Source organism: Neodiprion virginianus, chromosome 6 (genome assembly GCF_021901495.1).
Source record: "Neodiprion virginianus isolate iyNeoVirg1 chromosome 6, iyNeoVirg1.1, whole genome shotgun sequence".
Lineage (NCBI taxonomy): Eukaryota > Metazoa > Arthropoda > Insecta > Hymenoptera > Diprionidae > Neodiprion > Neodiprion virginianus.
The window spans coordinates 4,834,378-4,848,306 of NC_060882.1; the positions used below are offsets into that span (position 1 = coordinate 4,834,378).

The 13,929-nt window shown below is 42.9% G+C and overlaps 2 protein-coding genes across 6 annotated transcripts; one reads left to right on the forward strand and one right to left on the reverse strand.

The window, feature by feature from the left end:
• The first annotated feature begins 510 nt into the window (after positions 1–510).
• Positions 511–9,037, forward strand: LOC124308113 (uncharacterized). Of its 2 annotated transcripts, none has more exons than XM_046770490.1 (7): positions 511–1,821; positions 5,261–6,946; positions 7,055–7,273; positions 7,386–7,685; positions 7,763–7,984; positions 8,245–8,667; positions 8,774–9,037. In XM_046770490.1, the coding sequence occupies exons 1-7, from the start codon at positions 1,807–1,809 to the stop codon at positions 8,792–8,794; spliced, it is 2,886 nt and encodes a 961-aa protein (XP_046626446.1). In that variant the 5' UTR covers positions 511–1,806; the 3' UTR covers positions 8,795–9,037. The 2 variants fall into 2 exon arrangements, with proteins under 2 accessions (XP_046626446.1, XP_046626445.1); XM_046770489.1 differs by having other exon boundaries at positions 511–1,560; positions 1,772–1,821; positions 5,261–7,273.
• Positions 7,680–13,674, reverse strand: LOC124308114 (uncharacterized). Of its 4 annotated transcripts, none has more exons than XR_006908924.1 (13): positions 12,910–13,674; positions 12,565–12,791; positions 12,322–12,485; positions 12,037–12,181; positions 11,520–11,693; positions 11,336–11,440; positions 11,083–11,248; positions 10,676–11,022; positions 10,389–10,580; positions 10,008–10,243; positions 9,475–9,896; positions 7,914–8,036; positions 7,680–7,829 (listed from the first exon to the last, which is right to left on the reverse strand). XR_006908924.1 is itself a non-coding variant. In XM_046770491.1 (10 exons), exons 1-10 carry the CDS (start codon positions 13,021–13,023, stop codon positions 10,080–10,082), a joined length of 1,842 nt encoding a protein of 613 aa, XP_046626447.1. In that variant the 5' UTR covers positions 13,024–13,674; the 3' UTR covers positions 9,904–10,079. The 4 variants fall into 4 exon arrangements, 1 of the variants encoding a protein (XP_046626447.1); XR_006908923.1 differs by having other exon boundaries at positions 11,336–11,437; positions 12,565–12,835; XR_006908922.1 differs by having other exon boundaries at positions 12,565–12,835.
• Positions 13,675–13,929: the final 255 nt, after the last annotated feature.

Consider the following 13,929-nt stretch of genomic DNA (forward strand, 5'->3'; position numbering starts at 1 on the left):
AAAGTCACCTCGTGAGTTGACCCAGGCTTTTCTCGACGATTGACACTCGTTGCTATTTCAATCACGTTGAACCGGTCCCTCTTCCAATTGCACTCGCATTAATTTACTCAGCTGCGACATGCCTATACCGCCTACACAAACTCAGGAAAAAAGTCAGTGCATTGACAATAAAATATTATCAAGCACACATACGCTCGATTTATGGAGTACTGAAAATAACGCGCCCTGCTAACGCAGCGGTGGATTTCGCAGATAAGATATCTTGGCAGTCGTAATAATAAAAAAATTTATTTACTCTCGATTCGACCAAGGATTTTTCGTCACCATGTTTCCGTCTTATTCTTTGTAAACCCAGGTCTGAAAACCTAAAAAGTTACAAAACCTTCATAAATCGCAGGAAAGTATATTTGTCAGTAAATGGCTTGCTCGCGATGCTCCGGTTGTCAACGACTTTCGTTTCGTTTACCTTTCGTTTGAATTTTCAACACGTTTGCTTCAACGCGGCGTCACGTTTGCAGTTAGTTACTGTTTCTTTCATTTTATACCTGTCTTGATACAATCTTTTGGCTTCTCCGTTAGCTACCGACACATATCATCAATCATTTTGCCATCCCAAACGGTTTTTAGCTACATTAACGTCTCATCTGACACTCACGGTGACAATGATAACGAACACGACTGACAAAAAGGTACATAATACCAGAGGAGGCCATCAAACTCATGACTACTTTCACGTCACTTTCTGGCGATTTTGTATTCCGCAGGAGCGAGTGCTATCCGAAGATTTCCTCATTCTACTACGCGATCCGATCGTTTGCTCGCAGTCTGTCAACGCCAGTGTTAGGTGCGGCTTTTTCGAGGATCAGTACGTCCCTGAAATATTTATTACACATTATTATATTACGAATTCTAACCTGCTGCGCAGTGGTTAGGTATCGTTGCCTATGGTATGAACGCTGTGACGATGCTATTGGACGACTTCGAGATAAGCATAGAGTATTTTTCGTTCCTCGACACTGCACTATTGAGGATCGGAATTTGAGATAAGATCATTTCGGTGAATCATACTTTCTTCTTCGTCTTAATGGTTCGGTCAGATTCCTGCGAAAAGAAATAATCACCTGTCTGGAATTCGTTTGTCGAATGCCGCGCAGCCCCTTTTTCGGAGGGATAAGTCAGGGTAAAAAATGATGGCGTCGATCGTTGCTGGCCATTCCCTGAGACCCGAGCAGCTAGCAGGTAAAATATCACCTGTTTAAAGTGTTCACGGTGGGCAGGTATGCGGGTGGGTGTTTGTTCAGGTATCCTTAGACCTGGGACCGGCGGCAGCCCCCCTCCGAAAGAAATGGAGCCGAGGACCACTAGAAGTAGCCTTCGCATGCCTCGTCGAAGGAGAGAATCATGCGTACCAGGGTTTTCGTCGTGGATATAAGCAACCCGGGGTACGGGGACGACCGACTCTCTCTTTGACCCTCACCAAGAGCTCGTCTACCTAGTGCTTACACATAATTTCATTCTTCGACATCCTTTCGTTTTGGAACAACGCGCGCTGCACCATCGGTATCTATCGGAGCGTTGTGTTACGTTGATTACCAAAATTTTAGAATCATCTTACTCTTAGTTTGTACATGTTTAAACTCATTTTACATTTAGCTAAGACGTGGAAAAATATTTCATATCTATGATCCTCATCCCGGATGATTTGATTTATGCATTTTACCTGTTTCCAATTGTGTGTTCAACGTTTGTGATTAAATTCGGTGTTTCGCAGTTAATGTGTGATGCTACAACATAAGGAGAGTTAAAATGGATATCAAGCTTGTGAGTAATTATACAAATTCTGATCACAGACGTTCCTCAGTCTTGTTCTCTGCATGTTAATAAACCTGATCATTATTAAAGACGGTGCCTGTGGCATGATTTTCTATGCAATGTTGTCCCCGTCAGGTGATATCCTTAAAAATGATTCTATATAAGACATTTTGACTGTAACACCGAGTCAAAGGAGGAAATAAATCTCATTTTGTCACTTTTATTATAGAATTACCATAATCGCGTTTCAGCTGATCAATCGATGGAATACGTATATGGGACAGAAGAAAGTGTCTCAATATCTGTTTGTCTGTTTGTTATTCTCTGGGCAAGGACTCTCAGCGAATCAGCAATCGTTGAATCCGTCAACCGATATACGTGCGATTGAATGCAGTTCGACGCTTCGCACTGCAGCCGCGTTTCTGCAGACGTATGTATCTGGGTTTGGTTTGAGTCCAAAAGGAAACTTCGCGATACGTGACCTTAATAGTAAATGCAACATAGTCGTTCACACTTTTCTCTCCTCAATTCTCGAGTTGCATCGGTGATGAGAATTTCGAATGGTCGTGGTCTTCGAATTCGACACAGTTTTCGTTTTTCAATGAACACAATATTTCGCCCGTACAGTCAAAAGCCGACATTGACGAAATTCGACATGGTTCTAACAATTATCGGGAGTACTCTAACTCGGGGTCCTCACGTGCTGCTGATGCGTGCCCGCAGTGTCTCTTCCTCTTCTACAGCTTCTGAGCTTCCGTACAGCTCTCGCATGAACCGCCAACCCACTTACCTACATTACACAGCGTCATCCCGTGCTGTACTTACGGATATATTATACACACACTTCACGTGTCCGTATAGTCACTCACGCTACAGCCAGTGGTACTTACGGATTGTCGTTACCTGCATTGCGGCTCGTTATCGTTCGCGTGTTGACTGTTGTCGATCTTATGTCACGCGCTTTGAAACTTTCATCTCTATATATCTCTTCTTCGACCATGACCCGATCTCATTCGAGTTTTCCATACAAGGATCATTCGGATGCAGGTCCAATTCAGGTCTGAGATCCAGTTCTCAGGGCCATGGCGAATCAGAGAATTCATGATATTTATAACATCTTATGCAATTTATTCTTGATACTATGCACAAAAACTTAAAATATGCGATTTTTTTTTTACCATCGAGTTGAATAAGGTGATGATTCATTATCGACCAGAAACTTTTAATTGGTCTCCATTAAGCTGTAAAATAATAAACCAAACCCCAGTTATAGTAACACACATGTATAAGTCTGGCTCTGACATTGACTCTGACACTGGTTCTGAACATACATTTGAAATCTATTGGTGAGAAAAAAAAAATGGCACAGATGAGATAGAAGAATGTGTATTACGAGGGCAAAGAGAATAGAAAAATAGAGAGATAAGATTACCTGGTGCTTGAGCAGCGTGCGAAACTCTCACGCACCAGCTCTCCCTCTTTTCTTCTCTCTCTTGTTATCTCAGTATTTTCTCCGCTTCCGCGTGCTTCAGGGCCTTCTTGAATGAAACTATATCTACATAGGCAGGTAAGTGCATAAGGAGAGCAAGAGGCCGTATCATTCGACGATAAACCGGAAACAGTCGTAGGAAAGTGAACTTCGTGCTATTGACGTGAATATTAATTGTAAAGCTATCCGAATATTCGAATATATGTTGTGACTATAATAGTTTAGCAAGTCCTAGACTTTGCATACTACGGAATAATTCGACACTCTGTATAACCGTATAATAGAGACATATCAATAATGATCACAAAAGTCAACTACTACCATTGTAATCTCGAAGAACGAGACTCGAAACATAATTCACGTTGGCATCTAACAGCAAAGTTTTTTCATAGTGCCATTCACCTATGCCGATAAATTGCGACTTGCAAAATCATACGAAGTTTCTTGTCATGAGTTTAGAAACTGCACGTTACTATATAGCTCCAATCAGACTAGTCGTATTGCACATGTGACATTAGTTTTCACGCAAGTAAATTACCATCATTAAATATAACGTGGAACAAGGAAAATAAACATGAAGAAACCAACCGTTTCCCCGAGATACGACTGGAAAGACGCAGTAATTTCTTTGTCACCATTAGTAGTACTTATCGGTAGTAGGACTGAAGGGGAAACTGGTACACGGTCATGTTAGTATAGAAATCGATCTCCAGCTGCAATCTCGATGTGTACGAGTCTATTTACTCTCTATGAGACCGTGCGTGAATTTCTAATTAAACAGTAACTACAGAATGAAAATGTCAGTGTGCAGGTAACAGCCTGGTACGATGGCTGGGAACACACTGCGAACGATGCTTCGATTTTCATGTTACTACTCAATAGCCGAAATTCCGTAACAATTCAATTACTTTGTTTGAAGGAAGTTTTAACTTGCCGTGACATTTTATCATGAGATATTAATTGTTGTAATATCGAGAGTACCCGCGTTTGTATTTTCTTACGGTAGCCGCACTCCGACGCGTTGAAACGAAAGTAATGCCGATGCGAGTTGTAGCGCTAATTTACCAGCAACTCTTGCATTGGCTACTTGGGGCGTTGGAGATAACTGCAGAGATAACGAAGCTAAGGTACAGAGCCACAGGGCCTGAGAACTCTTCCACTTTCATTGACCCCAGACTTCTAATCTCTGGGAACCGCGGCTGTGGCCACGATGGATTAGACGTACTTACCACGAATTTTCCTCCATCTACCAAAAATTACCCGTCAACTTAGAGTTTCTACTAATTAAATGTCAGTCTGTGGTTTAACACCTCGGCGTTAGTCGACTTAAAAGGGTTTGAGGCGAAAGCGAATGATTTCGACTTGCCTAATTAGCTTGATTTCCGCCTTAACCACCACTCGAAGGTTGGTCTGGACCATCCTGCAGCTGCATAAACAATTCCACGTGAAAACATTATTCTAGTAAAGCCCACGAGACGTGCAGTACTTAGCAGAGCACGGTCATGCAGGCAGGTTCTCACGGCGTGGCCCACTTAAACGTGGTTTCCTTGTTCTACACTCGACGCATCCGCACGCTATATGATCGCTTCACTAGCTTTAACACCGTCTTCTATCATCCAGACGCGGATCAAGCACCAGAATCATCTTTCACAATCAGCAGCTACACTGCTTTTCTCGCAGTTACCTGTAGTTGCATCGAGTCCAATTTTACCGCCAATAATGCATCTGACCGCGTCCATAAGCACGCCTACTTTACGAGCAACCGATACCCGGGTAATAACCAGGGGCACCGATAGCACGTACAGTGTTGGCGCAATGTAATCGTCTATGCAGCCGGCACACTTTAGCGAATCGATTTCGTTCACCGGTGGTTGGCTAAGCCTCGACTACGTGACCAATAATAGAAACAGGGATGAAAATTTTTCTGGAAATAAGAATTTGTAATTGATTTCGTTTCAGAATTCCACCTGGGTGGCTCTGGTACTTGCCGTTCTCGTTCTCGTCATCGCGACGAGTTCCGCTGGTCACAGGAGTCGCGGATCGGGCAGAATCGCTTACAGAGGTCACAATCGACGGGAAGTTCGCGACTACCTCGCCCCGCCGTCACAAAACGCTTTCGACACGAGCTACGGAATTCCGTCGCGCCGGCCGTCTCCGCTGATACCCTATCGACCTGGCAGATACTTGGACCCTCCTCCAACTCCGTCGACCGAAGCACCGGGCTACTTTTCCAGGTTCATGAGCTGGATTAATCCATGGGGAGGAACTACAACAGTCGCGCCATCCGGCTACCTACCTCCAGAGGGCAAGGCGAAAGAAAACAAATGCAGTCCGTGCAACAAGATACCCTGGAACCCGATGGCAAATAACGGTCAGCACGATGCATACGGGTCAGGCACGACGAACGTAGAGATCCAACCTAGCGATGGTCAGGAGGGGAACAACAACGGTGGTTCATTCACATTGAGCTACTCGGAAGGCATCCGTATCCCTGACTTCAGCTATGGACGTCCCACCAGCCCGCAAACCGAAGGTTTGCAACCGCCACCGGCGGACTTGAGCACATCACCACCGATTCCGTTTCCTTATTTATATCCAGGCCCAATGCCGCCCCTCTTCAAGGCCAAGCCGTTCCACTCTTCGCCGGATTTCTTCAAGCCTACGCCTTCCATCCAACTGACATCAGGTCTGCCAGAATTTACTCCCGAGTCAATACCGAACTTTTCCGGCCCCGAGCAACAGCATCTTGACGATGGACACGTGGACGTTCTGCCCCCAGGCGCAGAGGTCGATATTTCAGGTCATGGTACCGAAATTCGTGACACGCCACCCCCTGGATACGGGGGATCGTCTTTCGAAAGTGAAGGGTATCACGAAATCGGGTACGGAAGCACCACACTGAACGTTGACCAGTCAAAGACAGTTACGGCCGGCTACAATGTTCAGCCCCCAGTGACCGTTGAGGTAATTCATAGCGTTCCTGCAGCTGAATTTTCGGCGTCAGTAGATCACCCTGTACACTATGAGGAGTCACCGATTATTGATCTGAGCAAAGATGATCAGAGGGAACCCCAGGGTGCGGTGCAGCAAAATGGCGACAGTGATTATACGCCCGGATTAAATCCACCGCCGAATGAAGCCGTCTATTCCTACAATAGCAATAGCGGAGATTCACTCACAACGGTCGCAGCGAAGGATGAAAGTCGTAAAAACTCCTACGGTATTCCCGTGAACAATAATCTACTCGCGGACTCACTGGCTGCTTCATCTTCTACAAACGGAACCAGTTTTTCACCCACGCCGTCTTACAACATTCTAGGTGTCGACGAACTCCCCGTCAGTCATGAAACCGCCAAATCAAACGCTTACGAGAGCTTTCCACCCTCGACGGAGAAACTTTTAATATCTGTCCAAAATTCAGAGCAGAATTTTCAAGAACCGAGCAAACAGCCACTGAATGGCTCTACTCTACAACAGCAGACTCCGCAGAATCATGGGAAGATCGTCGACAGTTATCAACAGAACATAAAACAACCGTCCAGCGGTCAGTCAGCCGTCATCCAAAATCCAGAACCTCTTGTCTCGTATCGCCCCGATTCGCTCTACGTACCTTATCCCCCGTATTCTGGAACTAACACCCAACAGGTAGGCGTTAAATCCACTGGAAACTCCCAGCCGCCCGTAACCATAGGTCCAACCACCGAGGAGCCGTTCTTAGATGCTCTGCTCAAATCGTACGACAATTTCAAACAGGAGATGGCTGTGAAGGACTATCAGGAAAGATTGAGGACAGAGAGCCAGCAGAATCAGGGATCATGGAATTCGCCTTCACTCAGAGGCACGACTTGGGTCTCGCAACCGCAGCCGAGTTTCGCAGTGCCGGGGAGCATAAATCCCAGCGTTTTCCCCGGTGGGAATACGATCAACTCCCAGAACCAGCGGCAACAGTCGGGAGTCAAAAAAAACAAGCAGGTGATTGAGAAGTGTTGTTGTATATTTTATCATTATCATAAGTATCGATAACCGTATGGGATCGGAGATGTCATACCTCATGTCATATGCTTTACACCATTTTTTCTTCCAGGTACAGATCATAATTCCTTACACCTCACAGTACACGCCGAGCCCATTTCAGCCTGTCCCGGATGATTGGAGTGGCCGCGGTTCCCTTGAACAAACTCAAGGAAGGAAAGTTCCTGTGATTGATGAAGCAGATCACAACTATGTTGGGCAAGAGTCTCAGAATGTTGAGATTAAGAGGCCATTGAGGCCCTTGGAAAACCTGTTATCTAAAGAAATTTCCAAGAAACCATTTGTCAAGCAGGAGAACAATTCCATCGACGTCACGAGGCTTCAGAAGAACATCGACAATTGGACTATTCAGGTGAGCGAAGGTTTCGAATGTTGTTCCTTACGGCTTTTGCATTTCCCACATTCTTAATTGTGATTCATTTACTTTAGGAATACTCGCGTGGAATGACTTCGAGCACCGCTCTACCCAGTTCTTCGCATCCCTACCTTCTGCCGTCTAAAAAAATACCAAATGAATATTTGACCAGCACTCAGTCCTCGGCTCCCCAGGAAAGGATTGACACGAATCAGTCCGACTTACCCGGCCTTAACTACAATGATCTCGAACACGAAGGTGCTGCAAGTGGCCGTGTCGATGTTCCTCATATTCAGGTTACTCTTCTGAGCATTTAATCCACCACAATTACCATCCGTATATTGATTCCTATAAGTTGAAATTCGTGACTCGAGATTTATTTAGCAGATGGAATCAGTCGGTGAAGGTCAGAGGAAGAAGGACTAATGATGTGCAAAAACATCACACACAACGTAAATGCAAAACAAGGCAGTTTTTTTCTCCTTCTGACCTTCACCGACTAATTTAATCTTCTTAATATACTAACTCTAGAACTCAACACTTGTTTTTTGACTAGGTATTTCGTGTCGAGAGCGTGTCTAAGTCAACTGAGACCGATAAAAGCCCGATAACCACGTCCACAACAACAGAGAGTACGACCTCCGCATCTTCACCTTCATCTTTCACATCGACGTCACCAACGACGACGACGACTCAACAGTCATGGGCTGAGCTTCCGGTGTCTATTTCACCGCACAACAACGAACGAGTTTACGTTGTCACGCCACAGCCGGTGAGAACGTCCAAATCAGAAAAATATGAGGCAATCGAGAGAGCCTACCAGGTGCTACCCCAGGCGGTTAATAATCTGGCATCCGCGTCTGTGAGCGCTCCCGAAGATTCCCCCCTTTGGGGAATTATGGAACACGAAAAATACGCGAGAAACGACGAAAGAAACCCGAACGCTACCGTTCCGATTCTCTATTCCGGACATTCTAAGGCAAGCATTGATTATCCGACCCAGAACCAAGTTTCGCGATTTTAACACGAAAACGCGAAAAACTAGAATACCTCTTACTTGGATAACTCATATCTCATTTTTTCAGGTTTCCAACGCAAAACATTGACCGTCTTGAAAGATGATCCACGACTGCTCAAACTGTCGAAGTAATTTACGATTGAAACAATTTTCGAGTGAACGTGAAGCTTATATAGTATTTATACGTAGATAAAATATCATATTGTGATTTCTGTGCGAATGATTTGTGCATGGTGTAGATGGACAACTTGGGTTGCCTACAATAAGACTGTGTTTTGACATTAATGTAATTGATAACGTAGTTTTTAGTTAGATTATATTAATCCTATGCTTAAAATGTAAATGCGCAATAGTCATATCCTGTGTATATTCCTTGTGCAGCAAGTTTTCCTTTTTCTTGCTGAAAAGGACCTAATTGCCAGTTATATAATGTATTGTACACGTGTGCACTCTGCACACATACACTGTAAAGTCGAGATAAGTAAACGGCGAATTTTCAAGCTTCAAAATAACACGTGCCTTTCAAACGTAGACTGTCGTAATCCTCTTCTATCGTTGCTTCTATTAGTCATCAACTTGATCATTTGACAGCTCGACGACGTAAAGATTTACAGCACTAACGTAACTGCTAGTCGCTATCTGCGGAGCGCTTTCTCTGTTCGCCATAAAATCGGTTCACAGTTTAATTTTCATTCCTTGCAGTTCGTCTTTTTTTCATCTAGATAAGAAAAATCTCTTATACTGCTTTAACGTGACAAGATTTCTTACCCAAATGGACAAGGAAGCTGAGATGGCTTTTGAGTTTTTTGTTTCATCCTGAGCCGCGTTAGTGACGAGAGGAAGTGAGATCGAGGAATGTTATTCAGACGTGTTGAGCACTTAATATCATGGGAACTCCAAGCCGGAAGTCGATGAGAAAAACTGACATTGTCTTTCCTTCCTCTCGACCACCATTGAGATTCTCTGCGTGTAATTTGACGGCCTACGAAACGTGAGATAAAAACCACAGGGAAACGTAGAAATCCGAAAAAAGTGGTTAAAAAATGTCTGGAGCACCAGTAAAACCTAAGATTAAGTTTTGCTGCGTCTTTTTTTTTTATTTTTCTGTCGCTTATGAGGTTAAGGTGAGTAAATGAGAGAGTCCGTGGGTACCTTAGAGAAGATTTTATTCGCTACGCTGATGATTACCGCTGAAACAACCAAAATAATTAAATTTTTCTTTTCACTGATGTTCTGTATCCATGCGGTTATGCAAACAAAATAGTAAATATGTATCTGAATGTATATATAATGTGTATTACATGCAGGTATGGCGAACCGTGGCCCAGTTAAATAGTGAAAAGAGCCTGAGTTGATAATTCTGCTTCCGTCTTCTACGATGTGATGGCTTCATCATTATTTTCAGCATTCTTTGACCGTATACTCATTATCTTACGTACGATTATTTCCAACGTCCACATCATCACGGTGATACTGGTTATCCCGTTTATGAACAGTAAGCACAAGTCGTAGTTTCCCGTCTTGTCCCTCAGAAGACCTACGATGAAACACAAAAATCACATTTTCTCCCATAGCGGATTTCCAGTATTCTATTAACAGCTATAATAGCACTCCAATGAAATCTTGTCTATAAATTCTGTTGATAATTAGTGAAGTCCCAAGGGTATATTTTGAAAACTTACCGAGCAAAGGACCAAGGATTAAAAGTATGATTCCGTTGGTCACCATTTGGATCCCAGTAGCTGACGCGAGTTTTTCTATTGGTATATAACTGGCGAGTGTCAATGACATGTAAACGGATCGAACCCCCTTCGCAACGCCAAGACCAAATCCAATGATCACAACACTTCGGAAATTTCCAGCTAAGAAAAGACCTACAGAGAAAAAACGATACCTCATCTGTAAAGACACCGGGTCACATGTAGTCCTTGGATCTATAAAACTTTGCTCTTTTTAGACCATTACTTACTCAGTCTCGTGGCAATCAGTATGATTAGACTGAGAAGGTACATGACCCTAGGCGGTTGTTTGAGAAACTCCCCAATGAATGGGGCGAGCGCTCTGAAGATCAGATCTGTAATTGCCAGACAGCTCATCACCGTAGCAATCTGCTCCGTGTTCAAGCTCATGTCGCTTAGGATGAAAGGTGTCAGAATTGAAAAGTTCAACTCGGCAAATACCGCTATCGACATGCCGAGCATTATGCTTACGTAGACAGGATCACGAAGTAGGTCTAAATCGAAGAAGACGACCACCGAATGCAGCATGCGACTTATTCTCGACTTCTTGTTTTTGATCTCTTTCTGTTCGCGGTTTCTGAAAATGCGTAGCTACGTACTATCGATAACTAGTTAAGAAGGGCGGGTTGGGACTTACGTCTGCTTATCATCATCATTCTCAAAATCATCCTCCTCCTCGTGAACAGTTTCCACCTTCTTCTTTTGCATCAGGACTTGGGACTCACTAGCCCTTCGCTCATCGTCTTTTCCACCTTCGAATATCTTTATGCTGCTACCCAGATTGATTGTGTCCAAGCTTTTCCCTGCAATAATTGAAAATTTGCGTAAGATCTTGCTGGTGTGGGTGCCACAAAATATTCAAACTCATCTACAGCTTATCGAAAACTCACCAGAGCTCCACCATTTGTATGTAGGATCGGAACGTTCCACAGGCGTAGTGGTTGTTGACGAACCGTCTACCTGGCTGACACTCCTTCTATATGATTTTTTGGCTGCTTAAAACCGTGGTTATCATATCATTGTCGGCTCTTGTAAGAGACATTAGGCAGTTTATTGCATTTCATAGCGCATTACCTGTATTCACCGTGTAAGTTATTGACTGCTTTCTTGGCACGAGGGTTTCAAAGCCGTAGAGGCTACCGGAATCAACTTCGTGATCAACGCTAGACATGGTAAGTATGCGTTTTCGTTCAGTTGCTACTATGTCCTCGTTAGATCTGCTGATGCTGTGCCGGCTGTTCTTTCTACCTTCAAAAATTAATTTCATTCCTAGGCGTTAGTTAATTTAGATTCAAGGAAATTTTCATTTCATCATTTTATCTTTAACTATTATTCATCATGAAGATGAAAAAAATTTAATGGATTTGAACGTAGAAACAAATATAATACTTCAGGAACACGTCATGCTTAAGACGTCATATCAGGCACTTCGCTGGTAATGAACCGTAAAAAATGTAATGAAATGACTATCAGAAACACGGTTCTGAGATTACATCTAACACACGCTTGAATTGTGTTCAATATGACGTATCTTGTAATTGCAAGAAAGCTGATTTGCTCAAAATGGTTCGTCAGACATCTGCGTACCAACCTTTCTGCTCAGTTTCGACGAGCTTTGGCATAGCTTCCGGGTCTGATTCCTGAGTGTCCTCTATCAGATGCCATTCTATTGGCTGCAAAAGAAGAGCTGCTACCACCACGTGAAAACACAAGCCGCCCAAGATTAAAGTTGTTCCCTGTCCTCCATAAGAAAAGGAAATGACACAGAGAAAAAATGTTAATTGTTTCCTCGCCTTTGTATCAACAAACTGATACACAATGAAAGAATTCTTTATGCAAATCAGTTCTTCGTTGTTGAAGATACTGCGATACGTACCGTAACATCGTATTTCAACAGCAGAATCGATATTAACTGGGGTACAACAATTGGGCCTAGTCCATTTAGAGTCATCGCCAAGCCCACAGCTCGACCTCTTTTTTTCATGAAGTAGGAGTTCAGAGATAGAGAAAATGCCGAATTCATTACGGAGGTGCTGATAGCTGGAATGTTGATTGAGAGTGAGTTAATTTTTTCACTTTCCATACTCGTCACAGCAATTATGCTCTACTTTGAACTCACAGCATATAACGCCGTAGGTGATGATGAAGTAAATAAACGAGTTTGCCCAGGCGCAGAGTATTAGTCCTAATGCGTAGAATATGGCTGCACATACCGCGACTTTTCTGCATCCAAAGTAGCGAAGAAGTGGACCATTAGCGAGGCCCAAGGCCATCCCACAAGCGGAGTTAACATTTAAAATAATAGAAATGTCCGTTCCAGACATGCCAAGGTCCGCGCAGGTGCCTCTGAAAAGCAGCCCGAATCCTTGCATTACAGGAATTGTACACATCTGAAGGAACAAGAATTTGGCTAAAACGATTTCTGACTGAAAACCACGTATAATTTCAATGAAATAAAACTTACCCCGTTTATAGCGTAAGCTACAACGATCAGCCACCCCCAACCTCCATCCGGTGGAACAAGCCTTTTCGACATGGTGACTTCACTTCTTTGATTTTTGCACTCACGTTTCTTCATTTCCTCTATTTATTTTTAAATTACAGTTCTGACCATTTAGTTTGCCAGTACAGATCATTCGGATATCACGGTTAATAAAATAGCTGTCAAAATGATCTTGTCAATTTTGCAATGATAACATTTCAAGAATCCGACCATGAATAACTATACTCCTTTTTATGGTTAATGGTTTATTGTTATGTCATAAGATACCGGGTCTATCTATTGCAAGACTAGGGCGTGTTAACGAATCTCGAAGGTACGTATGCTTCGTCACGACTCGTAGACCGTTTGAATTAAAGTATTTTCGCATTTACACCTGTTACTGGTGATAAATGATACAATGACTGGTATTATTCACCTTTCGACCGATATCTGAATAAATTTACCGTGTCCAGGTACTGGGCCGATACAAGAGATAAGCTTTCGTCTAATCTAATCGGCTCGCTTATTCTGACCTTCACAGTCGCGTCATAATCTGTAACTACTTTGAAGATAAAAATCTTTGGCATTATTCGACACCAAAACTTGGCGTATCAATTCATAATTCGCTGATGAATAAGAATTCTCGACCTCGTATATAATCTATTATAGAATCTTGGTGATCGGTCAATTAAGTAAACGTAATTTTAGTTAACGTTTCGATCCGGATATGGGCCCTCCTCAGAACGAATTATTTATTTAACTGTCAAGAACAACAAAAAATTTTTTTATAAATAATAATACTAGAAGTAATCAGACATTAAATATTGTAGATGTAATACTCTTAGGGCTATTATATATTGTTGGTTAGTAAGAACATTTTGATTAATTGAAAAAAGAATGGCTTTAAGTGTTATTTACCTTTTTTTATAAGTAAGTGAACTAAGATGTAGTCGAATTCACAATTTACAATTAGTGGAGACAATGTTCTTTGAGTGACGGTAG